Here is a 27,461-nt window from a genome sequence, read left to right on the forward strand (position 1 = left end):
AATTCAGTGTAGGATTGTGCATGCGTACATTAAATTGAGTGCATTCACAGATATTTCATGATAAGAGGATTGTAGGTAGTGATTTATATCTAGGATCTAAAGCTGATTTGCAAAAAGACATTTCTTCACACACTTTTTTCATACACACAGGTACACACACATATCAAGTATATGTATTAATTTGTTTGATCCTCAGATGTCTGGCAAGCTGCAAAAGCTATTCTTAGCAGCAAAATGATAGTATTCCATAATAAATACTTTATTCTTACAAACAATATGGAATTGTATCATTTCAATACCCAGTGAGGAGTACATTGCAACAAAAATAACATTGACTGGGGCCTGGATAACAATCTTCGTGAAGAGGCCTTCAGTATCACCTTCAGTATATGTCAGTCTTTCAACTTAAAATTTTGGAATATAATTGAAAAGATAGAGGCAGCCAACAAATATTAAGTACCTGCTGTGTGCCAGGCACTGCTCTGGAATAAAGGAATTTGAGATACATGGACAAAAGTGAAATAATGTTTGTTCCATTCAGAATGTCTAGATACCCTTGGCATCACCTTGAAGCAGCTCGCCAAGCCAGGCTCTGATTCCCAGTCCAAGTAGCAGGGGTGAAAGGGCCATCTCTCTTCCTGCTCCGTTTTCTCCTGATTTCCCACTGGTTGCTTACACAGGGACATTGCCTTAAATTGTCTGCAGTCCTTCACTTCCCAGCGACCAGGTGGATTCCTTCCTCGCATGACAACACAGCCACCACTGTAGCCTAAAAGCAGAAAACAACAGTTAAAAAATGTTTATTTATTTTGAGAGACAGAGAGAGAGAGAGAGAGAGAGACAGAGAATGAACGTGAGTTGGGGAGGGATAGAGAGAGAGATCCCAAGCAGGTTCCACGCTGTCAGCGCAGAGCCCAGTGTGGGGCTCAATCTCATCAGCTGTGAGATCATGACCTGAGCCAAAATCAAGAGTCAGACATTTAACAGACTGAGTCACCCAGGCACCCTGAAAACAGCACTTTTTAATACCAGAATGACTAGAACATTTTGGTCTTGGAATACTGGTCTTTGGAGTGTTGCATAACTGACATCTCATAATGAAGAGACCACATAAGAACAATAAAGATGAGAAAGAATGCTTTATTAACAGGACTATCTTCTCTTCATCTCTGGAGAAAAGAATAGATTAAAAAGTGAGGGAAGAGAGCCTGTGAAGACTGAAATTTGGACGTTTTGAGCTCAGATGATAAATGATAGAAAACTAGGCACTGTTTAACCTGGGACTGAAATATCCCCCATAGCCAATCAAATCCCCAATATTTCAATCAAATGCCAACATTCCTCTACTTCCAATTATTGCGTTTTTTTTAACTGAGCAGAGAAAAGTTTAGCCCACCATTTACTGAGCACTTACTCTGTACATCATGCTCTCATACCCCATTGTGAAAAATCAACAATGAAAAATGCATAGTGCTTACCCTCTGAGAAATAGATTTGACCAGGAAAATGGATTCAAGGCAGACTGCAAGATACACCACAGAAAACCAAACTACCAACCATGGGAGAGTGGAGAGAATGAGCTAAATCACGTATGGAGTAAAACTGGGGGCAGGAATAAAGGCAGACATTAAGGAAAAGGGAAAGACCATCTAGTTCTGGATGAAGCTCTATTCTTTTGTGTATGTTTGAACATTTTGGAAAATTAACCATGTTTTTCCATAGAAACAATTTCTTTGTTGAGTTAAGGTGCCAAGTTTGTTGTTAACTCTATGCAACTCGTAGGATAGCTAAAAAAAAAAATACCCCTCAATTTTCAGTGAATAATGGAAAACAATCCCATTTGAAAAATAGAATAAAAATTGAGTAAGAATGAACCTTTTTTCTTGAAGCCAAAGTGATCATTCATCTATCTAAATCAAATTCAACCACAACAAAATTGTGCATCTATATCTACATACCAGGCTAGTCTGTATATTAGCTACTAGAGAAAGGAGGACAAAACAAAATAAAACAAACAACCCCCAGCCCTTATTTTAGAGTGAGGCATAGACACATTAATTGCATTGAACATAATGTGTGAAGTACTATAGTAAGATTTCTGTGGAAGATTTCAGAAGGGGTGATGGAGTGTGCCTCGGGATATCAGTAAAGGATTTGCAGCAACTGACATTTTAGCTGTGTTTTGAGGGCTGAAAAGGAGAAAAAGAGTTTTCAAGGGATGCTTGTGAAAAAAAAGCAAGCAATTAGAGATGGAGCATTTGAGGACTCTGATGACTCTGGACCTAAAGGCACTTTTTAAAATGTAGTTACTTGGGACTATATATGTGTTTTACTTAATTTCCATCACAAAGAATGGCTTCAATTTTTTTTTAAACACATGGTAACTGGACTTATCCTTGTCAGCCATGGGTGGTTATTTTACACTCACAGAAAGACTAAAGAGAGGGTTGAAGAAGAGGGGAAGAGAGAAGAAAGAAGACAGAGGAGGACATACAAGGAGCCTCTCCTAAAGGAATGGAAGAGTTTGTGGAAAAGGAGAAAGAATAAGGGGGCTACAGAACCAGTGTTTGTGTCTTCAGCAATCCTGAGTGTACACACTGTGTTAGACACCAGGCATCATGGCCATCCACAAGAAGCCTACAGTCGTGTGTGTGTGTGTGTGTGTGTGTGTGTGTGTGTGTGTGTGTGCTGATAATGTCAGAGAGACCCACAAAGGTGAAAATGTCCAGTAGTAAACAAGAAAACATGACTAGTATGACCTGTATAGAAGCAAAGAAAGTCAAAAGAGAGTTGGTCTATACAAAAGCCGTTAGTCGACTCCATTGGCCAGAACACCTAGGTAGTGTTAAAGATGAATGAAAGATTGGGGGCCACACAAGGGGAAAAGATTATAGCATGCAACTGCAATCTGTCATGAATGGAGCTTTGCAGTCCTGTTCAATGTAATTTTGGAATGCATCTCACAATCTAGCTGGGTCCTGAACAATAGAGGGGATGTTGCATACTCCCCTGTGATGAGATTGTAATGAAATTGAGCTATGGAAATCCACATGAAAGCCTCAAACATAATATGCTAATGGAGTTGCTCTAGTTGAGAGAGCTGGGTACATGCATTCCCTCTCAATTCCATCATCCTTCCCCAGCATCCTTGACTTGGAACCTGAAGTATGGGCTTCTAGTCTCAGCACAAATATTTAGTAACTCAAAATTCAAACAGGTTAATTAATCACACACACAAAAAAACCCTTGTCTGAAATGTGGGGATAAGAATTCCTTTTTTTCCTCAGTGGTTTTCATGAAGATCAAATGGAATAATGTATTTAAAAGCACCCTGAAAGATAGGAAGGGCTAAAACCAGCCCTAAGATGTTGCTTCTATTCTTTTTTGACTGTTTATTACAAAAGCTGGGATTTTGTGGCATGAGTTCTGCCTGCACGTTCAAGGAATTTTTAAAAAGCTCGATTCAGCAAATTTAAAATGTAATATACTTTTTTTGTTGTTGGTCTTGCATTTTGTCTTACTTTTTCACATCAGACAATGATTAAATAGCTTTGGTTTTAGATACTATAGATACTCAACTCATCTTCATTAGTAGAGAAGGAGATGTTTGTGAACTACTATGAAGGTGAAAGTGCTGTGGGAATGTTACTGGGATTCTAAAGTGTTTAACTTAATGGAACATTTGACCCGAATTTTGGAGTCTCAGCCCCAAAGAAGCAGTAAAGCAGTGTAATAAAGGGAGACTGGGATAAGGGAGATATAAACCGAATTTATAATCCTATATTGTAGGCATGCTTGCAAAAGCCAAATAATAAAGGTAGGGTATTGGTGGGAGTGGAGGGGGTTTTTCTCCCAGAGATATTGTTCTCAAATTCAATAACTCATCTCCCATTGGAGAAAAATTATCATTCTGTTTCTCAGTGGTGAATCTCACATTTAAACTGATTCTCCTTATCTGCCTTACCCTCCGTCTATCCCCCTTCACTCTGTCCATGGAACATGAATGAGCGGCTTAGGCGGTTAAGCATCTGACTCTGGCTCAGGTCACATCTAACGGTTTTGTGAGTTAGAGCCCTGTATTGGGCTCTCTGCTGTCAGCACAGAGCCTGCTTCAAATCCTCTGTCCCTCATCTCTCTGCCCCTCCCCTGCTCACGCACTTACTCTCTCTCTCTCTCTCTCTCAAAAATAAATAAACATTAAAAAAAACACGAATAGGATAACTTGAGGTCAATTAAGAAATTCCAACTCATTGTTCTAGCCCCTTCCATTTGACAAAGCTATCTAACCATATAAATTGAACTGAGGTGAGAAAGCCTCCATTTTTCACCTCTCTGGTCAAATATCTGAAAGCAGACAAACAAAATCTATTTGTGGCCTCAGGGTAAGAGGTAACTATAGCTGGGCCTTCAGAGCCTCTGGACAATTATTTTTCTTTAGTCTGTTTAGTTATTTTCCCATTTCTTGCAATAACCCTTTCCCATCATTTTTTTTTTTACTATGACCAAGTGAGATTTATTCCAGGTGTGCAAACATAATTCCACATTTGAAAACCAATTAATGTAATCCACCATATCAATAGACTAAAAGAAAAAAAAATCATATGATCATATGATCTACCCACCTTTCTTCTCTGTCCTTTTCTCCATCTTCATGCAGAAAAGTGATGCAATGGGGGTAGCTTCCGTGTAATGCTGTTAGGTATTTTATATGGTCTTTATTTAACTTCAAAAACTCTGAGATGGATATCTATCAGTATTTACAGTTTGCTAATGGAAAAATTGGGGCACAGAGGTTTGGTAACTTGCCCAAGGCCACACAGTGAGGGGTTTGATGCAGAATTTGAAAACAGATTTAACTAAGTCTACTATGAGACAATGCCAAGGTACAGAATAGGCAGGCATTCAATACATAGCTGTTGAATCAATGATTGAATCTTCCCCTCAATTATGTTCCTCCTTTTCTATAGTCATGTTTCTTTTCTGTGTGTGATCACAGCATTTCCGTAAAGATCTCTGATCCCACTTTTACCTTGTATGACAGTTACTTACATCATTACAAAAAAAATATGAAAATACCCAAAGAGTGCCCAGAAATGAGAATATGTTTGTCCTCATTTCAGAACTCTGGGAAGCGTTAAAATGGATCAGCCTATCTACCTGCTGGACAGACTTTTCTTTGCTATGTGGAGGGCACTTTCAAGAAAAAGAGATCTGATTTACTCTACTGGCATCCCATTTTCTTTGTCACTGGCAGAAGATTTCTATTGACTTGGGACAACTGGGATTAATGTTCTGGAGTTATCCCATTTAGTGTCCCTAAATAAGAAAGTCCCCATTTTTTCCCTTTAATTACTGGTACTAGTTAGTATGTATCAAAACTGGTTTTCCTGTTTTACCTGAATAGTTACTTCTCTTAAAATACCAAGTGCCACAGTCTCTTTGCTGTTGTTGTTTTAGTAAAATAGCAGGAACCTATCTCTTTATAAAGATATCCCAGATAGGAAGCTATGAAGTAACCCCTAAGGAATCAATGGATCTAGTCATTGATAATTAGCGGCTTCTAACATTGCAAAAAGTGAAAAAAGTGAACATTATGTGCCTTAAGATAGAACACACGACTACTTATGAAATGGTTTTCAAAAAGAAAAGAAAATTTGAATTATATAATGCCTTTGATTCTACCTTCTTAAAAAGAAAAATGTCAATTTTATGGAAAATAAAGAGGATAGAGTAACGCATTAAACAACATACGGGGATTCAATCAAAAAGTCCAGACTGTAGGAAACTCTGCAGGACAGACAACCCACTTGCATCAACAAATAAATTTTTTTAAAAATAGGAGGGGGCAAAGAAGAAGGAAATGTAGAGATTAAAATAGACTTTAGGGGATCTATCAACCAACTGCAAATGTATAAACCTTTTTGGATCCTGATTCAGACAAACTGTAAAATCTGTTGTATAATATTATGAATCATTTAGAAATGTGAGCATTAACTGAAGACTTATGATATTATGAAATTATAGTTAATTACTTTTAGCTGTAATAATTGTCTTATATTCACATTTTTTAAAAAGAAGTCTTTATCTTTTAGAGATGATGTTGAAATATTTGTGGATGAAACAACATGATGTTTGGGATTTGCTATGACAAAATATTAGAAGTGTTGGGGAGAGTGGGTGAGTATATAGATGAAACAAGATAGATTGTGAGTTGGTAATTGATGACACTGGGTGATGGGTATATGGTGGGTCATTACACTATCTGGTGAACATAATACAATGTTGAAAAAAGTGGCAGAACTGTGATTCCCCCACAGATTGAATATTTTGATGATATGACATAAAGACAGAGTCTTGGCTAAGTTTATAAAAAAACTGCAGGCTTCCTATTCAGTGGTCAATTTATATAGTCAGTCTGGGCTGGATTAAGATTCTGACATGAGGACGAAGTTAATGGATACTTTTGTGACAGGCAGGGAAAAAATGTGATTTAGGATGGCATTTCTGCAAACTGCAATTTAAAAGAAAAAAGGAAACACAGAGGCTTTTATATTGCTATTTTCTTCAAAAAAAGATTTACATTTTCATCTTATTCAGAGACAATTTACTCAATGTCAGTCAGCATGAGCAGCCAAACTGAGCATCATGATATTATTTTTGCTTCAGGGAGAAGAGGAAAAGAGTAGTGCCACTCAAATAAATTATAGTAGAAACTTATGAATGACAAGGAGCTCTGCTTCAGTTCCAGATTTTAGACATCCAAATATGCCCCAAGGAAGGTAACATTAAGAACCAAGATTTTGTCTATTCAAAATGTATTAATTTATTTTGACAGGTATAGACATTCCTAACAAAATTCCGAGGTATATTAGAAATGAAGCCTGAGGTTTTTTTTTATTTTTCAGTAATAGTGTGACATGGAACTTTACTATTGTCTGCATTTTAATAATATTCACAGATTTGTAGAATAAGAAGGTTGTTTACTGAGTGAATTATGATGTTTCTCGTTTAGAGCCATGCAAGTCACCAGTTTCTATACACATTTCCTAAACCGATGCTTACACACAAAAAATCTGATTTGTCTTAACTTCACCTTGCAGTCATCTTTTTAAAGTATAGGTTTTTTTAAGAATAATAAACTATGTATATTAGAGCATTTTGAATTCATAGCAAAACAGTGGAAAGTACTGACTTCCTTTATACCTCCTGCCTCAAATAGGTAAAACTTTCCCCACTATTAACATCTCATACCACAATGGTACATTTGTTAAAGCCTACAGTGACACATCATTACCACCCCAAATCCATGATTTACATTAGGTTTCATTCTTGGTGTTGTACATGCTATGGTTTGGACAAATGTATAATTACATATATACACCATTGTGTATATATAGAATAGTTTCACTGTCTCCCAAATCCTCTGTACTCAGCCTATCAACCCCTCCCTTCCCCCTGACCCCTGGAAACCACTTTTTACTAGTAATCTTTTTACTGTGTCATAGTTTTCCCTTTTCCAGAGTGTCCTATGGTTTTAATCACGTAGTTTGTAGACTTTTCAACTGGCCTTTTCCACTTAGTAATATGTATTTAAATTTCTTCCATGTCTTTGAATGGCTTGATAGCTCATTTCTTTTTAGCAGTGAATAATATTCCATTGTCTAGATGTCCCATATTTTGTTTATCCATTCACCTGCTAAAGGACATCTTGATTAATTTTAAGTTTTGGCAAGTATGAATAAAACTTCGATAAAAATCCATGTGTAGATTTTTGTGTGAATATCAGTTTTCAGTTTATTTGGGTAAACACCAAGGAGTGTGATTGTTGGGTTATATGGTAAGAGTATGTTTAGTTTTGTACGAAACTATCAAACTGTCTTTGAAAGTGGGATGCTATTTTGTTTTCCCACCAGCAATGTATGAGTGTCCCCATTGTTTTATATCCTCACCCATGTTTTGGATTTTGGTCATTCTCATAGGTGTGCTGTGGTATCTTGTTGCAATCTATGATTTCCTAATGACATATGATGTTGAACATATTTTCATATGCTTGCTTGCCATCTATATATCTTTTTTAAGATCTTTTGTCCATTTTTAATTCTTGTCCTTCATTTTCTTATTGTTGGGTTTCAAGGATTCTTTGTATATTTTGGATTACAGTCCTTTGTCAGATGTGGTTTTTGCAAATATTTGGTCTTAGTGTGTGGCTTGTCTTCTCATTCTCTTGGCATTGGCTTTCTGAGAGCAGAAGTCTTTAGTTTTAATGAAGTCCAGCAAATCAACTGTTTCTTTCATGGACTGTGCCTTTGGTGTTATATCTAAAAAGTCATTGTTTTGCCCAAGGTCATCTGGTTTTCTATTATGTTATCCTCTAGGGTTTTACAGCTTTGGGACTCACATTTAGCTCTATGTTTTATGTCAGTCAATTTCTGGGCTCTCTTATGTTCAACTGACTTGTCTTCCCCCCCCCCCCAATACCACACTGTCTTGATTACTCTAGCTTTATAGTAAGTCTTAACGTCATGTAGTGTCAGTTCTCTGACTTTGTTCTTCTACATCGATACTGAATTGGCTATTCTTGGTCTGTTGCCTTTCCATATAAACTTCAGAATCAGTTTTTTCAATATCCACAAAATAACTTCCTGGGATTTTGATTGGGATGATGTTGAATCTATAGGGAAGTTTGTGAAAAACTGATATCTTGATGATACCGAGTTTTTCTATCCATGAACTTGGAATATCTCTCCATTTATTTACTTGTTCTTTGATTTCTTTCATTAAAGTGTATAGTTTTCCTCATATAGATTTTATATATATTCCATTAGATTTATATATGAGTTTTTCATTTTGGGGGTGATAATGTAGATGATAATATGTTTTTAAGTTTAAACTCCATTTGTTCATTGCTGTTATACAAGAAAGCAATTGACTTTTGTTCATTAATCTTTCATATTGCAATCTTGCCATAATCGCTTATTAGTTCAAGTGATTTTTTTATTGATTTTTTCTGATTTTCTACATAGACAATCTTATCATCTGTGAACAAAGTTTTAGTTCTTTCTTCCCAATCTGTATTTATTTTATTTTATTTTATTTTATTTTATTTTATTTTATTTTATCCTACTACATTGGCTAGGCCTTCTAGTACAATGTTTAAAAGAACTGTTGACAGGGAACATCCTTGCCTTGTTTCTGATTTTAGTGGGAAAGCTTTTAGTTTCTCACCATTAATTATGATATCTGTAGGTTTTGTAGATGTTCTTTATAAAGATGGGCACCTGAGTGGCTCAGTCAGGGAGCATCTGACTTCGGCTCAGGTCATGATCTCACAGTTTGTGAGTTCAAGCTCTGCATCGGGCTCTATGCTGACAGCTCAGAGCCTGGAGTCTGCTTCGGATTCTGTGTCTCCCCTCTCAATCTGCTTCCCCCCTCTACTCATGCTCTGTCTCTGTCTCAAAAATAAATAAATATTTAAAAAAATTAAATATATAAAGTTGAAGAAGTTCCCCTCTATTCCTAGTTTGCTAACAGTTTTTAAAATAAATAGGTATAGGATTTTGTCAAATATTTTTCTGCATCCATTGATATGATAATGTGACTTTTGTTTTACAGCCTGGTGATGTGATGGATTACACTAATTGATTTTCGAATGTTGAAGCAGCCTTGTATAACTGGGATAAGTCCCATTTGGTTGTGGTGTATAATTCTTTTTTACATTGTTGGATTCAATTTATTATTTTATTGAAGATTTTGCTATTTTGTTTGTGAGAGACATTGGTCGTTAGTTTTCTTTTCTTGCAACATCTTTGATTTTGGTATGAGGGTAATGCTGGCCTCAGAATGAGACAGGAAGTATTCCCTCTGCTTCTGTCTTCTGGAAGAAATTGTAGAGAACTGGCATAATTTCTTCTTTATATGTGTGGTAGAATTCACCAGTGAACCAATGTGGACCTGGTGCTTTCTGTTTGGAAAAGTTATGAATTTTGTTTCAATTTCTTTATTAATAGCTGTAGGCCTATTCAGATAGTCTATTTCTTCTTGTGTGTGTTTTGGCTGATTATGTCTTTAAAGGAATTGGTCTATTTCATCTAGGTCATCAAATGTGTGGATATAGAGTTGTTCATAATATTCTTTTATTATCCTTTTAATGTCCCTGGCATCTGTAGTGATACCTCTTTTATTTGTGATGTTAGTAATTTGTGTCTTCTCTCTTTTTTTATTTTTAATTAAAAAAAATTTTTTTTTAAATTTTTTTTAATGTTTATTTATTTTTGAGACAGAGAGAGACAGAGCATGAACAGGGGAGGGGCAGAGAGAGAGGGAGACACAGAATCTGAAACAGGCTCCAGGCTCTGAGCTGTCAGCACAGAGCCCGACGCGGGGCTCGAACTCACGGACCGCGAGATCATGACCTGAGCCGAAGTCGGCCGCTTAACCGACTGAGCCACCCAGGCGCCCCTTAATTTAAAAAAATTTTAATGATTATTTATTTTTGAAGGAGAGAGAGACAGAGCATGAGTGGAGGAAGAGCAGTGAGAGAGGAGACACAGAATCCAAAACAGGTTCCAGGCCCTAAACTGTCAGCACAGAGCCTGGTGTGGGGCTTGAACTCACAAACTGTGAGATCATGACCTGAGCCAAAGTCAGACACTTAAATGACTGAGCCACCCAGGTGCCCCATGTCTTCTCTCTTTTTTTAGTGAGACTGGCTACAAACTTATCAATTTCATTGATCTTTTCAAAGAACCAGGTTTTGGTTTTGTTGATTTTCTTTATGGAATTCCTGTTTTCAATTTTATTGATTTCTGCTCTAATTATTATTATTTATTTTCTTCTGCTTACTTCGGATTTAATTTTCTCTTCTAATACTTAGATTGCTGGTTTTATTTTTTTTTTTTAATATTTATTTATTTTTTAGAGAGAGACAAAGTGTGAGCAGGGGATGAACAGAAAGAGGGTGACACAGAATCCGAAGCAGGCTCCAGCCTCCCAGCTGTCAGCACAGAGCCTGATATGGGGCTCTAACTCATGAACCATGAGATCATGACATGAGCTGAAGTCGGACGCTCAACCTACTGAGCCACCCAGGCATCCCAGAGATTGCTGATTTTAGATTACCATTTTTATTTAGTTTAAAATGTTTTAAGATTCCTCTTGAGATTTCTTCTTTGACCCACATGTTATTTAGACATGTGTTGTTTAATCTCTAAATATTTTGGGATTTTCCAGCTATCCTTCTGTTATTGGTTTCTAGTTTAATTTCACTGTGGACCAACAGAAGACATTATATGATTTCTATTCTTTTAAATTTGTTAAGGTATGTTTTTTGGCCGTATGTGGTCTATCTTAGTGAACATTTCATGTGAGCTTGAGAAGAATGTGTAATTTGCTATTGATGGATTAACTAGCTTATAGATATCAATTATATCCTGTTGATTGACGGTACTATCGAATTCAACTTTGTCCTTACTGATTTTCTGTCTCTTGGATCTGTCCATTTCTTTTCTTTTTTTTTTAATTTTTTTTAATGTTTATTTATTTTTGAGAGAGAGAGAGAGAGAGAGAGAGAGGGAGAGGGAATGTGGGCAGGGAAGGGCAGAGAGAGATGGAGACACAGAATCCAAAACAGGCTCCAGGCTCTGAGCTATCAGCATAGAGCCTGACACGGACTCAAACCCATGAGCTGTGAAATCATGACCTGAGCCAAGGTTGACGCTTAACTAACTGATCCACCCAGGCACCCCTGTGCATTTCTGATAGAGGGATGTTACAGTCTCCAACTGTATAATAGCGCCATCTATTTCTCTTTGCAATTCTATCAGGTTTTTTTGCTCATGTATTTTGACGCTCTGTTGTTAGGTGCATACACATTAAGGACTGTTATGTCTTTTTAGAGTACTACTCTGTTACCATAATGTAATGTCACTTTTTTTAATCCTTGAAAACTTTCCTGGTTCTGAAGTCTGCTCTGTGACATTAATATGGCTATTCCTGTTCTCTTTTGATTAGTATTTGGACAGTATATCTTTGTCCATCCTTTTACTTTCAATTTACCTGTGCCTTTATATTTAAAGTGGGTTTCTTTTTCTTTCTTTCTTTTAAAAAGTGGGTTTCTTGGGGCGCCTGGGTGGCTCAGTCAGTTGAGCGTCTGACTTTGGCTCAGGTCATGATCTCGCGGTCTGTGGGTTCGAGCCCCACATTGGGCTCTGTGCTGACAGCTCAGAGCCTGGAGCCTGTTTCAGATTCTGTGTCTCCCTCTTTCTCTGACCCTCCCCTGTTCATGCTCTCTCTCTGTCTCAAAAATAAATAAATGTTAAAAAAAATAAAAAAATAAAAAAATAAAAAATAAAAATAAAAAGTGGGTTTCTTGTAGTCAACATACAGTTGGGTCTTGTTTTTTGATTTTCTCTGACAATCTCTGTCTTTTAATTGGTATATTTGGTCCTTTGACTAATTATTATCATTATATATTTGCTATAAGAAAATTATTTTGATAGTATTATAATAATACCTATCTCTCCTCAGGGAAGAGCCTGAGGCCCCCCAACCCATTTCCTCCAGGAACACATTTAGAGGTATCTTATTGCCTATCATCTCTTAGGGTAGCCCTGATTGAGGCCCGTAAGTAAGAAAGGGACCAAGGCATCCAAATAGGAATTCATGCTGATGTAAAGGTGTGTTGGGTCTAGGCTGGTCACCTAAGAAGGGCCTAAAGCTTGTTCCAAAGGGGCTAGTTCTAGGGTAGTTTGTGGCTGAAGCCATTCGTTTCTCTGGAACTGACTAACCTGGCACAGTTTCACGTTTTGGGATTCAGAGCTGAGCATATGAGGATGAACTAATAGAGCAACTCTGAAATTCTGGCTAAGGATAACAGAAGCCCATGGAGGAGATGGACTAACAAGAGTGTTACCTAAGTAATGGGTCAGCATTCCATGGCAAAGTGGCTGTGACTGTGGACTGATTAGTACCTATATGTGCCCATTCACTGTGCTTTGAAGTATATCAGACTAGTCTGGGCTGAGTAAGCCCCTGATATTCTTGGAAAATCAAGGGCAGGGGGAGGGGAAGGGGGAGGGGGAAAAGCCTTTAAGGAGGAAGAAACTGGACTTCCTGCTAATAAAGGCATGTGTGGTCTTGAGCAATGAATTTACACCTTGGACCTGTCAAATGTCACATGCGTCATACTTTTAAAAAAGACCAGCCATATTTCACCCCCTGAGAACCTGTGGTAATTGTTTTAATTGATTTAGGCATTAAGAAAACATTAAGGAAGCACCAGAGGAGCTGGATCATGGGGTGGAAGGAATTTTGAGCAAAGGAAACAGGAGGGAGGGGTGATGTTATAGTTCTCTCTACTTACGAGGCTGATATGCATTCCAGTGTGTGTACTGCACCGGCTCAGACTTCTGACCCTCTGCTGTCTTCCAAGTGTATTCTCCTGTGCCATTTTGATCTTGAAGAGCTATCCAAAAATAACTGCCCTTCGTTTTTACCACACTACTGATCAAACTGGTAATAAAAGCCTGTTCAAACCTTAAAAACAGAAAAAGGAAATGGTTATAGTAAGTTCCTGGGCAATAAAAAATTGTCATTAAAGCATAATGAGGTGCACAGAATGGCACCAGAATAAGCACTTCTGATGAATTCTTCAGAACATGGAGCAGAAAAATACTCATAGACCCTGAGCATTACTAATACATGCCAAAGGTCACTGCAATGCTCAGAATTAGATGAGTGAGGAGAATTTGAGTCTCAAAGACAAGGCTTGATTCTTTCAAGGAATAGAGTCCAGCTCCAGTTTCAGAGTATATGTGGTAAAGCCCATAAAGTTAGCAATATATTTCTTGGCACAGCAAGTGCCCTGTTTTGTAATTAGGCCACACAGCACATACCTTGCTTTAATGTGCATGCAGGGAGGAACTGGCAGTGGGGGGAAGAAATGAGTGTCTGCCAACATGGAGTTCACATGTACCGCACCCCCCTCCCCCGCCACACTTGCCTAGTGAGAATGGAACAGAGATTGGAGTAGCAATTTTATGTATCCCAAATCAGTTTGTTCATAAGCACATGGAGTCCGTGGCTTATTCAAATGTGTTCAGATGGGCATGTTCACTGAAGATAGATTTAAAACCCTAGGAACTAATCCAAGGATGTACACCCACCAATATTTTCCCCACACAGCTGAATGAATTAGTGTTCAGTGATTGGTGGCAGTGCTCCTTCCCCAACATGAATGCATGAAAAGCGGAATCTGGAAAATTTGTGTATATGCTTCCACATGAATACCTAATAGAAAAACGTGAGTATTAAAATTTAACTAGCGTTAAAACTTTAAGCTAAGCTTGAAAAATTTATTTTCAATACACATGAAGTTTTGAAGAAACACATTTCAAACAGTGATGACTTTTGGCCAGAACTGCTGAGTCAATGAGAAAGGGAAGGCCTGATGAAATCATCCAGAAAACCTAAAAAGAAAGCAAATTAAACTTTTTCATCCAGTTCTGGAAGTTTTTCATTACCACGCATCTTTAAGTTGCTAAAGGAAACAAAAGCAATGGGGTCATTCAAGAGTAGAAAAGCTTCAAGGGAAATGGGGGGAGACGTACAATTTTTAACTGCCTTATAAACATCACTAGCAATATTTAGTAATCTTAGGCATCTATGATACTCATCTTTGCAGGACATATAGATTTTTATTATGCTTTACTAACTATTTTCTGTAGGTGCTCTATTAATAATCTATATAGCACACATCTAAAACTAGAAAAGTTCTTTTTTAACCAGATTGCAGTGGCAGAATTTTATGTAAATGTAAAAAAATGTAAATGTAAAATGTTTTAAATGTAAAAAAACCTCCTTCAAAAGGACCGTACATAAAACTAAACATTGTCTAGATGCTATTGTAATTTTCCTTATGCTTCCAATGGTTCATACTCTCATAATTTAGAATCTGCTTTTCCTTCTCCCCTCGGAGACAGAGGAGCATTGTTATCATGCCCAGCTGGTGCCTTAAACTGCTGTCCTAGGAGGCTAGCATGGCACTGCATCGTTCAGGCTATGGCCCAACTACTATTCACTGTGCTGGTTCTAAACCCAGGGGACATTGCTGGTTCCTCCATGACCTTGTACTATGGCATTTATTGGATAATGGAGAGATATAACATTGTCTGTAAACTTGGCCACATCATTATTCATGTTATCATTATTCATGACAATATTTTCCTTTTGTTCCCTGTTGGTTTTGGATTTATTTAGTCCACTCTGATTTGCTATTTTATCACTATGATTGCTTAAAACAATAGAAACCCTGTGTTTTTTAAATTGGCAAGTATCTTTTAAGTAGTTGCATATAATACTCATACATTAGGTCCTAAAACCTTCAAATCAGAACTCTAGTTCTCTTGGTACTGTTTAGAAGATAGCATTGTTAATATAGAAATTCAGCAAATATGTCTTTCTTTTAAATTATGTGCTTTAAGAACTTAACTCTGGATCACAGCATGCAGCCATTTGAGTGTCTGTTTCTAACCGATAAAGAAACAAGAGGATATTTTATACTTGTTACCACTCACTATTTGGTTCCAAACACTTAAAAGGGTTGTGAAAACTCTGGCTTACAGTAATAGAGCAGATGATCTTTTAAAGTCTTTTTTGGCCTTGTGTTTAGAATTCTGCATTTGCGAATATTCCAGAGTTTTTTATATCTGGCCTTTTTGCCTGGTTTCACTAGATTATTTAATTCAAATGTTATGACTTAAGAACAAAAAGTACAGATTTTTAGTTTATTATTTGAACCAGGATAACATATTATATCCAAAGAGTTTAGTAAAGTAAATATTGTTGTTTTTTAGAAAAGCAAATGATAAAACACTTTGCGTTTGTGTAACTACTTATAAAATCAAATTTTTAGGGAAATAATTCTTAAAATCAGGAAAAATTTTTTTTCCAGTCAGTTCCTTAAAAAAGTTAAGAAACCTGGGGCGCCTGGGTGGCGCAGTCGGTTAAGCGTCCGACTTCAGCCAGGTCACGATCTCGCGGTCCGTGAGTTCGAGCCCCGCGTCGGGCTCTGGGCTGATGGCTCAGAGCCTGGAGCCTGTTTCCCATTCTGTGTCTCCCTCTCACTCTGCCCCTCCCCCGTTCATGCTCTGTCTCTCTCTGTCCCAAAAATAAATAAACGTTGAAAAAAAAAAAAAAAGTTAAGAAACCAAATATGCATTTTTCAATGTAAATAAGAAAAATATATCTTGAATTTTCATCAGTTTGTTAACAAATTGTTACTGATGGTGCTAAACATTATATTTTAATTAAAAAATGCAATTTGGGGCGCCTGGGTGGCTCAGTCCGTTGGGCGGCTGACTTCGGCTCAGGTCATGATTTCACGGTCCGTGAGTTCAAGCCCCGTGTCGGGCTCTGTGCTGACAGCTCAGAGCCTGGAGCCTGTTTCAGATTCTGTGTCTCCCTCTCTCTGACCCTCCCCCATTCATGCTCTGTCTCTCTCTGTCTAAAAAATAAATAAACGTTAAAAAAAATTAAAAAAAAATAAAAAATGCAATTTGAAGACAGTAATACATATTTTTGGGATACATACAGATGATTTTTTTCATTTCAAAATAAATTTTGCATTTCAAAAAATGCATACTTCAAAATGAGATTTTTTAAAAAAGATTTTAATTAATTTGTTTTTTTAATTTTATTTTTTTAATGTACATCCAAGTTAGCATATAGTGCAACAATGATTTCAGGAGTAGATTCCTTAATGCCCCCAAAAGAGATATTTTATATTTGAGTCTCTGAAAATATTTTTTCATCCATTTAGCCAATGTACTTGAAAAGAAAGATGTTTCTTGTCTATAAGTAATACTATACTTAGCAGACAGCAGTACTTAATGATTATGTTTGTATTACCTAAAACAAGAGATTGAAAAAAGTAATGAACTGGATGTAACTTCACTAGTGAACTTACTACAATTAAAAAAAAAAAACAGTGGTAGTCTTTACATATAGTGATACAGTTAGGAGGTATTCAGTTTTTAACTGAGTGATTGCAATGGGATTTCTTCTAATAACATGATTGTTAACATTTTTAATACCATATTCAAATAACTGACTCTATTGCTGAATGAACATAAAAATCATAAATTCCTTCTCTTTCTTTTAAATCAAGAATAGAAATAGAATATCATTGTTTTAAAATGGAAGACATGTATCATGATTATTATTACAAGAAGTTTTTGGTGGCATGCCTCAAGAACTAGAAGTCTTAAGTTTTTGGATATTATTTATTGCAAAAGACAGAAGAGATAGAAAAGATACTTAACGTACACACAAGAAATGCACCTGGAAGAGCAAATTCCAAACTGTTAATGGCAGTTACCTTTGTTAACTGTTAATGGGAGAAGAGTGGGATTGGTTGGAGGGAGAAAGAGTGCAGGTGAGGGGGCACTCTCATTCTTTAGTTTATATTCTTCTGGCTTGCTTGAATTTATACTAGTAAGAAAGTTGGTCTCACAACTTTGATTTCAAAAGTTGTTGAAAGTACAGAAATCAAAACAGTGTGGTACTGGCATGAAGACAGACATGTATTAATAGAATAGAGAAAAGAACCCAGAAGTAAACCCTTGTAGATATAGTCCAATGATTTTCCACAAGGGTGCCAAGACCATTCAATGGGAAAAGGACAATCTTTTCAACATTAACGTTGGGAAAACTGCATATCCACATGCAGAAGAATGCAACTGGACTCTTCTTACTTTATACCATTTACAAAAATTAACTGAAAGTGAATCAAAGACCAAACACAAGAGCTAAAATTATAAAACTCTTAGAAGAAAACATAGGGGAAATGTTTCATGACATTGAATGTGGCAATGATTTCTTGGATATGACACCAAAAACACAGGCAACAAAATAAGAATGGATAGACTCTTAAATATGGAGAACAACAGAGGGTTACTGGAGGGGTTGTGGGAGGGGCGATGGGCTAAATGGGTAAAGGGCATTAAGGAATCTAGTCCTGAAATCATTGTTGCACTATATGCTAACTAACTTGGATGTAAATTAAAAAAATAAATTAAAAGAATGGATATATTGGATTTAATCAGAATTAAAAACTTTGTGCATCCAAGGACATCAACAGAGTGAAAAGGCACCGCATGGAGTAGGAGAAAGTATTTGCAAAGTATGTATCTGATAAGGGAGTAATATCCAGAATATATAAAGAACTCCTACAACTCAACAACAAAGAATAAACACTCCAATTAAAAAACAGGTAAAGGACTTGAATAGACATTTCTCCAAAGAAGATATACAGATGCCAATAAGCACATGAAAAGACACTCAACATTACTAATCATTAGGGAAGTGCAAGTTGAAACCACAATGAGATACCATTTCATATCCATCAGGATGGCTATTATACAAAAACAAAATAACAGATGATGGCTAAGACCTGGAGGAATTGGAACCCTTGTGCACTGCTTGTGGGAATGTAAAATGGTGCTGCTGATATGGAAACCAGTATGTTCCTCAAAAAATTAAAAATAGAATTATCGTATCATCCAGAAATTCCACTTCTGGGTATATGACCCAAAAGAATTGAAAGCAAGGACTCTAAAGATATTTGTACATTCATGTTTATAGCAGCATTATTCACAATAGCTAAAAGGTGGAAGTATCTCATGCCTATTGTATGAATGGGTGTACAAAATGTGACACATACATATTATGGAATATTATTCAGCCTCATAAAGGAAGGAAATTCTGACACATATTAAAATTCTGACACATCGATTAACCTGGAGGACATTGGACTAAGTGAAATAAGCGAGGCACAATAAGATGACTGCTACGTGATTCCACTTACGAGTTAACTTTAGTCAACCTCATAGACAGAAAGTAGAATGATGGTTCCCCAAAGCTGGGGGCAAGGGGAAATGGGGAGTGGTTATTTAACGGACACAGAATTTCAGTTTGGAAAGATGCAAAAATTTAGGGAGATGGATGGTGGTGATGATTGTGCACTATTAAAACTGTACTTAATGCTGTTGAACTATACACTTAAAAATGGTTATAATGATAAATTTTATGTTTTATCACAATAAAAAATTAACTGCAAATGCATTTAGAGGGTGTGGGGGTTGCAGGAAAATAGGAGAGCTGTAAAATTGCTTGGAAATAATGCAGATTTAAATCTAGCAGAAAATGAGATATTGTAGGATTTCTTACTATTGGTAAAATTCACAAAATTGAATGTAATTTGGATTATTATTATTTATTTTTTAATGTTTATTTATTTTTGGAGAGAGAGAGAGAGAGAGAGAGAGAGACAGAGTGAGAGCAGGGGAGGGGCAGAAAGAGAGGGAAACACAGAATCTGAAGCAGGCTCCAGGCTCTGAGCTGTCAGCACAGGGCCTGATGCAGGGCTTGAACCCACAAACTGCGAGATCATGACCTGAGCCGAAGTTGGACGCTTAACCAACTGAGCCACCCAGGCGCCCCTGGATTATTTTGTACTAAATATTCCATGGCTGATTGATTTAAAATTTAGATACACATGCATTTAGACAATTATCCATGTTAACTCTGGAACTCAAGATTTATAGTCATGCCCTATCTGGAAGTAAAGTGTCCAGGCCTGAAAATATTTTGTAACAGGAAGAAAATAACATTCTGTTATTCAGAAATAAGGGTCTATTTTTCTTTCCCTCTCTATTCCACAAAGTGTTAAAAAGTCCAATACCAGGAGCAGTTGCCCGATAACAAAAGAAATAAGTAATTTGTAGCAGGTGGTTCTAATTGTGCCCATCGAATCTGTGGCTCAATTGTGCAGAAGAGTGGAAAATCAATTAGCAACTACAAGGTTGGGCACTGGTGAGTGACAGGAGTGTCTTAACTCAAACAGGAAATCAGTAATGGAAGAAAATGATTATCCAGGCTGCTAGTGGACACTTTTGGATTTGAGGAGACTTTCCATCTGCTGCCCAACCTTCTCAGACAAAAGATGCTGTTGAAAAGTTTTGTGGTGCATTGTCACTCAAAGAATAGGGTATAGTGTGAGGCTTTGTTTCTTACCTGATGGAATCTGAATGAATAACAGTTAAGAGCATGGGCCTCTTCCTTTCCTCAACTTGCATGTCCTGTGTTGGAGTCACTGCTTTGGATACAGACATGTTTGCAGGGCCGTGTACATGTGTGGTAACTGTCTAGGAGAGATGCCTCACTGGGGCTAATGGTAGCAATACAGGATCTTGACTGTTCATTGAGTAGCATTCTGGCACAAAGTCACCTGAGTGGGCCTACAAGGTTGTGGATAGAATGAAAACAAACTTATTCATCCTATAGCTCTGTTGTGGAGTTAGACCATACAGTAGTCAATTAATATTGACTACTGAATATAGTTTATCAAAGAAACAAATTATTTATAGCATCTTCTTGTATCTAGTTTTGGGGGAAATGAAACCAAGTAGATTTTTTTCCAGACACTTTATTTGTATGAGATCTCCAGGATTCTTAGAAAATGAAGTATCTGGGGGCCCCTGGCTGGCTCAGTTGGTTGAGCATCCCAGTCTTGATTTTGGCTCAGGTCATGATCTTAGAGTTATGGGATGGAGCCCTGCCTTGGGCTCCGTGCACAGAGTATGGAGCCTGCTTAAGATTTAAGATTCTCTCTCTCTCCCTCTGCCCCTCTCCCCTGCTTTCGCACGCTCTGTCTCTCTCTCAAAAAAAAAAAAAAAAGGGAAGGGAAGGGAAGGGAAGGGAAGGGAAGGGAAGGGAAGGGAAGGGAAGGGAAGGAAAGGAAGGAAAGGAAAGGAAAGGAAAGGAAAGGAAAGGAAAGGAAAGGAAAGGAAAGGAAAGGAAAGGAAGCATTTGAACGTTAACAGATTTCTGCCCTACTTGGGTCACTATGGCATTATAGGTTATCTGTAATGTCACTTTGAATTTATCCATTTAGTGTGTTCTTCCATCTTCTTCACTATGTTTCTATATTCTACCTCTTTAGCTGCTGGCCTGCAAGTGGCACCAGGACAATAATAACATGCCTTTTATTTCTTTTGTACAGCATGCCAGTGTTTAATATGGTGCCTCTCACAATATAGATATTTAATAAATAATTTTCTAATAAATGCTTGACTATTGCTTTTTTTGCATTGTCTAGATAGCATTTGAAAAGTAATTAGCACAGTGCCAGGTATGTGACAGGTATTCAATGAATATTACACACAAAAAAAAAGAAAAGAAAGAATAAGACATAAGAAACAGGTGAAACAATTAGACAATTTTCTTTAGTGAAAAACATAATTATGTTATAATTAACAAAAGAGCATAGATAGCTTCACTGATCAGGCTCCTGTATAAAGTCCAGTGTTGGCTCACTTACTGGAGGACCTTTACCCCAAGGTGCTTTTGAAATCTTTTGGGTGGGTGAGCAAGTTGAGGATAAAGGCTTCTTTCTGCCTGCCAGCTATTCTGGGAAGGAGGAAGGTAGAACTAAAAACAACACTGGGATACATCAAGGGTGGTACTACTGCTGAAGGAAGGGACTCCTGAGCACAAAATGTTTCTCCAGGCAATTTATTTTGAAACTGCTGTCAATCCAGTCGTGTGTGTGTGTGTGTGTGTGTGTGTGTGCGCGCGTGTGTGTGGGTGTGGGTGTGTGTGTCGGCATATGCATGCACACGCATTCTGTGCATGGTTTGGAGGAAAGACTGGGAAAGAAAATAAGAGGAAACGGAAAATACTGGTGGCTTTGCATGTTGACTTCCTCTGTGGGGAGAGCAGAGAAAGCACATAATTCCTCCTACAGGTTAGACCTATGTGGTAAGAGTCTCTAGGTAAGACTATAGTATCAATTGTCTTGTTTCTGGTCTTCGGTGTATATTTTTAAAGGCAATAGCCTCAGTAAAAAAGCAAATGACTAGCTTTGCAGGTATAGTTTCCCAAGCAACCACAGAAGGGTTCTACCTTGTTTCTGTCTTCAGTTTGGAGGAGTCATTTTCCCAGCCCTCATTGTTCTCCTGGCATTGATAGTGACACTGAGGTCACTTCCGTTGTTGGTACTTTTATTCCCTATTACAAATCTATAGCATATTGCAAATTCTGTGGAGTGTCAAAAGGGCAGTTTCTCTGTTACTATGGAGAAGACACCTGTGAACAGAGAAGTCTATATCTAAACAAATATAGAGCTAAGAAGCAATGGGGAAGCATTTGAAAATACTCCACAGTTTAGCTATACTTACTTTTGTTCTTCAAAATAACCTCACATAACTCACACACATTACATTAAAAACATAGTTTTTAAATAACATATTTCTTTTCCATTACATGCATTTAGATAAAATCTGACCGAATATATATTCAAAACTAAATAATTAATAAATCTTTATGGAAAGTAAAAGTCATCTTAAATTTTACTCGGTTACTCAAAAATTGATTTAGGAATAACATTGTGTGATTTAAATTCATCTCAATCAATAGTTTAAATAATTTAATATTCTACTGTACAGTTTAGATTTTGACAAGTTACTGATTATGGCTAGATTTTATCATCCCAGGAGCCCTCCTGTCAAAAAAGTACAGTCATGTCTCTGATAGAAAATTTCTATCTTACCTGTTTGTAATGGTTACAAGTGCAGGAGGACAGTAATAACCACTGGAGGCATGGTCAAAGCTTCGAAGGACAGTGTCAATTTTGTAACAGAATCTACCATGTCTCTCCCATCCCTTCAAAAAGGAAATAGAAAATTAAAGACATAAATGATTTAAACAGCAAAATAGTGTTTTTGTGTATTCTTATTTACTACTTGTACGTAACTTCCTTCTCTGACCCACTCAAAACTCAAAACTTGAGTTTCTGTCTTGAAATCTTTGTATTCTACCTGGTAATGCCATTAGCTACAGCCACTTTTATATTTATTTAATTAATTATTAAAACCTGAAAGTTTTAATTAACTTGAAATCTTAAAATCTAAAATGAAATAAAGGAGCACTCACTCAAGATCTCTTTCTCTCTCTCTGTTCAGACTTAGAGTTTCATACAAATGCTTCCTACAGGATGGTAGAAACCAAGACTGTTGGGTTTGAAGGCAGAAGGCATGGGTTTGAATACTGGCTCTACTAGTGTGCAACTTTATATAATCTCTACATGTCTTAATTTTCTCCTCTGTAAAATGAAGATAATAATAGTGTCCATGGAGTTGTTCTGAGAATCAAAGGGAGACAATGCAGGCAGAGGCCTTAAATAGATCCAGGAACTCAATATGAGCAAAGAGGACATATGTATCTAGATAATAGTGTATACATCTTTTCAACTTTGTTTCATATTGCTTATTTCATGTTATCTCACTGAGATTCACTGAGGTTAGAGACCTAGATGAAGTCACAAGCTAGTGGACAAGCTGGTCTGGAACCCAATTCTGGTGTAATCCGGGATGGTCTTGGGTAGATCATAAGGTTTCCAAATAGAGACTGGCTAAATAAATGTATACAATATATAAATGTATATTATATAAATATATATATTACATATACATTTATATATTATATATACACACATAAATATATACGTATGTATTTATATATGTATATATATACACATATACATAAATATATACATATATGTATGCTTATGTATGTATATATTTATATGTATATATACAATATGTTGTATGTATATTTTAAATGTAAATAATACAAACATATATAAATATATGCATATATATACAAACAAATATATATATTTGTAAAAAGTATTCCTAAACCAACTGGCTAGCCTTTGAGACAGAAAGAAAGCAAGCTTTGGCACTTAGACAAAAATGATAAATGTGTAGTTCCATACCTCCACCCCGAGAGCATTGAAGGGTATCTCTGTTCTTTAAAATCATACAGTACAGGAGACATGTATTCATTAGTCTTCTATATTTTCACTGAGTTATTTTAGTCCCTTTTCTTTCAATATTATAAAATCACATCACTTACATCTATCTATTTTTATGTATTTGCCAGTTTTAAAATACACTTTATTCTGTGTCTGTGTCATGCCAATACTTGCCAGATTTTGATCAGATATAAAATGACTTCTGCTATATTTCTTAGAAAAGGTCTCTGTCTTGCAGTAAATTAAAGAAAACCTTATTTTAGAACTCAGTTATTTTTTTTCAAAACATATTATTAAATGAGGTGTGGATCACAGGAGTTCCACATCCAGCCAGCCACAATGTGCTCTGAACTCACTCCCTGATCTTCTCCCCATAACCTCATCTGTGTGAGTAATTGACAGCTCCAGCCAGAACCCCCGGATCACTCCAGATGGGGTGGGAGGTTAGACTGCTTTTGTATTTGGAAGGACAGGCGGAGGAAGGCTGACAATTTGACCTTTCTAACAAAGTATTCCTTCTTTGTTAGTAGTTTTCAGATCACAGGCTGCTTAGTAAAACCAAAAATCTGAGAACTGAACAGACTCTAGGAAAGCGGGTGGGGGATGTGGCATAGTAATAACCAGAAAAACAAAGGCTCCTTACTACAAGCCTTTGTCCACACAATGAAAGTGGGAAGAATAATTGATTGTATCTGTGAATATCTTTTGTACATGAGGTGCCATTTCATTTTAAATGAAATGATGATGATGACAGTACTGAAACAATTGCTCATATTATACAATCCCCAAAAAATGACTCAGAGCGGGGGGTGGGTTTTTTTTTTTTTTTTGCTTTGAAATTATCAAGCAAATTTTCTTCCTTATGTAGTGCTTTTTACTCCTGTGACTTATTCATTCCATAACTGAAGGCTACAGCCATCACTCATTTTGCCCATTCCCCACCCCCTCTGCTAGACAACCATCAGTTTGTTCTCTGTGTTTATAGGTCTGATTCTGCTTTTTGTTTATTAATTTACTCTTTTAGATTCTACATATAAGTGAAATCATATGGTATTTGTCTTTCTCAGGCTTATTTCACTTAGCATCCTACCCTCTAGGTCCATTCATGTTATTGTAAATGGCACGATCTCATCCTTTTTTATGGTTGTGTAATGTGTGTGTGTGTGTGTACAACACATCTTCCTTATCCATTCATCTATTGATAGACACTTAGGTTGCTTCCATATCTTGGCTATTGTAAATAATGTTGCAGTAAACATAGAAACATATCCTTTCAAATTAGCATTTTTGCTTTCTTTGGGTAAATATACCAGTATTGGAATTACTGGATCATGTGGTGTTCCTATTTTTAATTTTTGAGGAACCCCCATACTGTCTTCCACAGTGGCTGTACCAATTTACATTCCCACTAAGAGTGCATGGGTTCATGAGGGCTCCTTTTTTTTCCCACATCCCCACGAACACTGGTTATTTCTTGTGTTATTGATATTAGCCATTCTGACAGGTGAAGGTGATACCTCATTGTGGTTTTGATATGCACTTCCCTGATGATGAGTGATGCTACACATCTTTTCATGTATCTGTTGGCCATCTGTATGTCTTTTTTGGAAAAAATGTCTATTCAGGTCCTCTGCCCATTTTTAATCAGATTATTTGGAGGCCTTTTTTTTGGTTTTTTTTTGGTGTTTTTTTGGTGTTTACTTGTATACATTCTTTATATGTCTTGGATATTAACTCCTTATTGGATGTACCATTTCCAAATATCTTTTCCCACTCAGTAGGTTGCTTTTTTGTTTTTTTTTTGATGTTTTTTTTTTCACTGTGGAAAAGGTTTTTATTTTGATGTAGTCTTAATAGTTTATTTCTGATTTTGTTTCCCTTGCCTTAAAAGGCATATCTAGAAAAATGTTTCAACTGCTGATGTCAGAGAAATTACTGCTTTTGTTCTCTTCTACTATTTTTATGATTTCAGGTCTCATATGTAGCTCATTAATCCATTTTAAATTTATTTTTGTGCATGGTGTGAGAAATATTTTATAAGTTGATTTTACACATACAGACTGTTTAGAGAAGTGCGGTGAAGCAGTGGGCTAAAGGAAAGGAAACTTTTGAAACCACATTCACAGATTGATTCATAAAGAACTTAATGAGAGTTTCACCATAAAGTTAGAGAACGGGATCTGAACTCCAGTTTTACTCTGAACCTTAAATACTAGTAATGCTGGCCAGAAAAGGGAAGCTGTGTACAAAAGTTTGAATAGAACATCAGTTCTGTTTTTGCTGTGTAAGGAGTTAATTTCCTTTTCAACACAAATACAACATGTTGAGTTGCTCTGAAAACCACAATAAGACAAATATTTTTTTTCAATATTTCTGATTAGCTATAAATCAGTGATCAGCTCTAACTTCAGGAACTGTAATCATTAGATAAAATGTTTGGTAGTATGTCAGCTATGGCATAGGTATTGTTGACCTAAAGTAGGAAGAGTAATTCATATGTTTACACTGATTACTGAATAAAATGCAGTTTCTTGGAAAGATGGGTCATTGCCTCATTGAAACATAAATACCTGGATTAGAAGAGAAAATATTTAAGAATTGCATAAAAATCCAGGTTTGGGAAATTTTTGAGATGCATACAAATATCCAATATTTAAATTTAATTGTTTAGTGTGTGTGTGTGTGTGTGTGTGTGTGTGTGTGTGAGAGAGAGAGAGAGAGAGAGAGAGAGAGACAGGGAATGAATGTGTTGAGAACTTTACTCAAGGATACTGAATGTATTTGAAGAAATTTAAAACATAACCTTCTACCTTTTAATTTTAAACCTGAAGTGTTATGTATTTTTTATTACTTTAAGTACTGAGAATAATTATGTTAAGTACCAAAAATAATTTATTACTTAAAATATTAAAGTATTTTTATTATCTCTTTCCCAACTAATAAATATACTGCAAACATGCACTTCTCACCATTATTGTATTCTATTCAAATATTTAAGTTTAAGATGAGTGAAAAGGAAGTCAGGAGTCTGAGTGAAGAAGTTCACTCTCCATCAAAGGAATGCATTTTTTTTTCACTCTGACAGTCCTCACTGGGAGACTATGAAAACCACCTGTGAGATGGGGCATCACATGACAGTCATTGTTTGTACAGATGGGATAACAGGACCTTTATATTTTTTATTTCAAAAGAAAAGTAGTTTAGGTTGAAGAGGATGGCAAGACAACAATCCTTTGCAGGGCTGTAAACCCTTCATGTTCCCAGCTGATAACTGCTTGGTTTGTTAAAAGTAGCCCACAGTCAAAAAAAAAAAAAAAAAAAAAAAAAAAGGGAGGGAAGGAAAGAAAGAAAAGTGATAGGGAGGGAGGGGAAAGAGAGGGAGGAGGGAGCAAAAGTAGGTATGAGAGGGAGACATTGTTTAAATTGCTGTTGCATAAATTATTCTAGCTATGCATTCAATACACCTAAATGCAATGTTAACAGCACTTACCTTTTGACAGCCTGATTCAGTGTCAGAAAGGACATGGCCTGCTTTCTTACAAACGTAAAAAAGTGTTTCTTCACAATTTTTAACTTTCCAGTGCCCCTC

The 27,461-nt window shown here is 36.5% G+C and overlaps 1 protein-coding gene across 1 annotated transcript in view; it reads right to left on the bottom strand.

Annotated features, from left to right (window-relative positions):
* PLA2R1 (phospholipase A2 receptor 1) overlaps positions 1 to 27,461 on the bottom strand; it is a 119,945-nt gene that overhangs the window by 43,073 nt on the left and 49,411 nt on the right. Inside the window, exons 9-12 of the mRNA XM_030324393.1 lie at positions 27,363 to 27,461; positions 22,607 to 22,719; positions 13,361 to 13,533; positions 567 to 769 (exon numbers count right to left, since the gene is read on the bottom strand). Coding sequence (XP_030180253.1) covers positions 567 to 769; positions 13,361 to 13,533; positions 22,607 to 22,719; positions 27,363 to 27,461 — 588 coding nt within the window. The remainder of the gene's footprint in view (positions 1 to 566; positions 770 to 13,360; positions 13,534 to 22,606; positions 22,720 to 27,362) is intronic.

Source organism: Lynx canadensis, chromosome C1 (genome assembly GCF_007474595.2).
Source record: "Lynx canadensis isolate LIC74 chromosome C1, mLynCan4.pri.v2, whole genome shotgun sequence".
NCBI lineage: Eukaryota > Metazoa > Chordata > Mammalia > Carnivora > Felidae > Lynx > Lynx canadensis.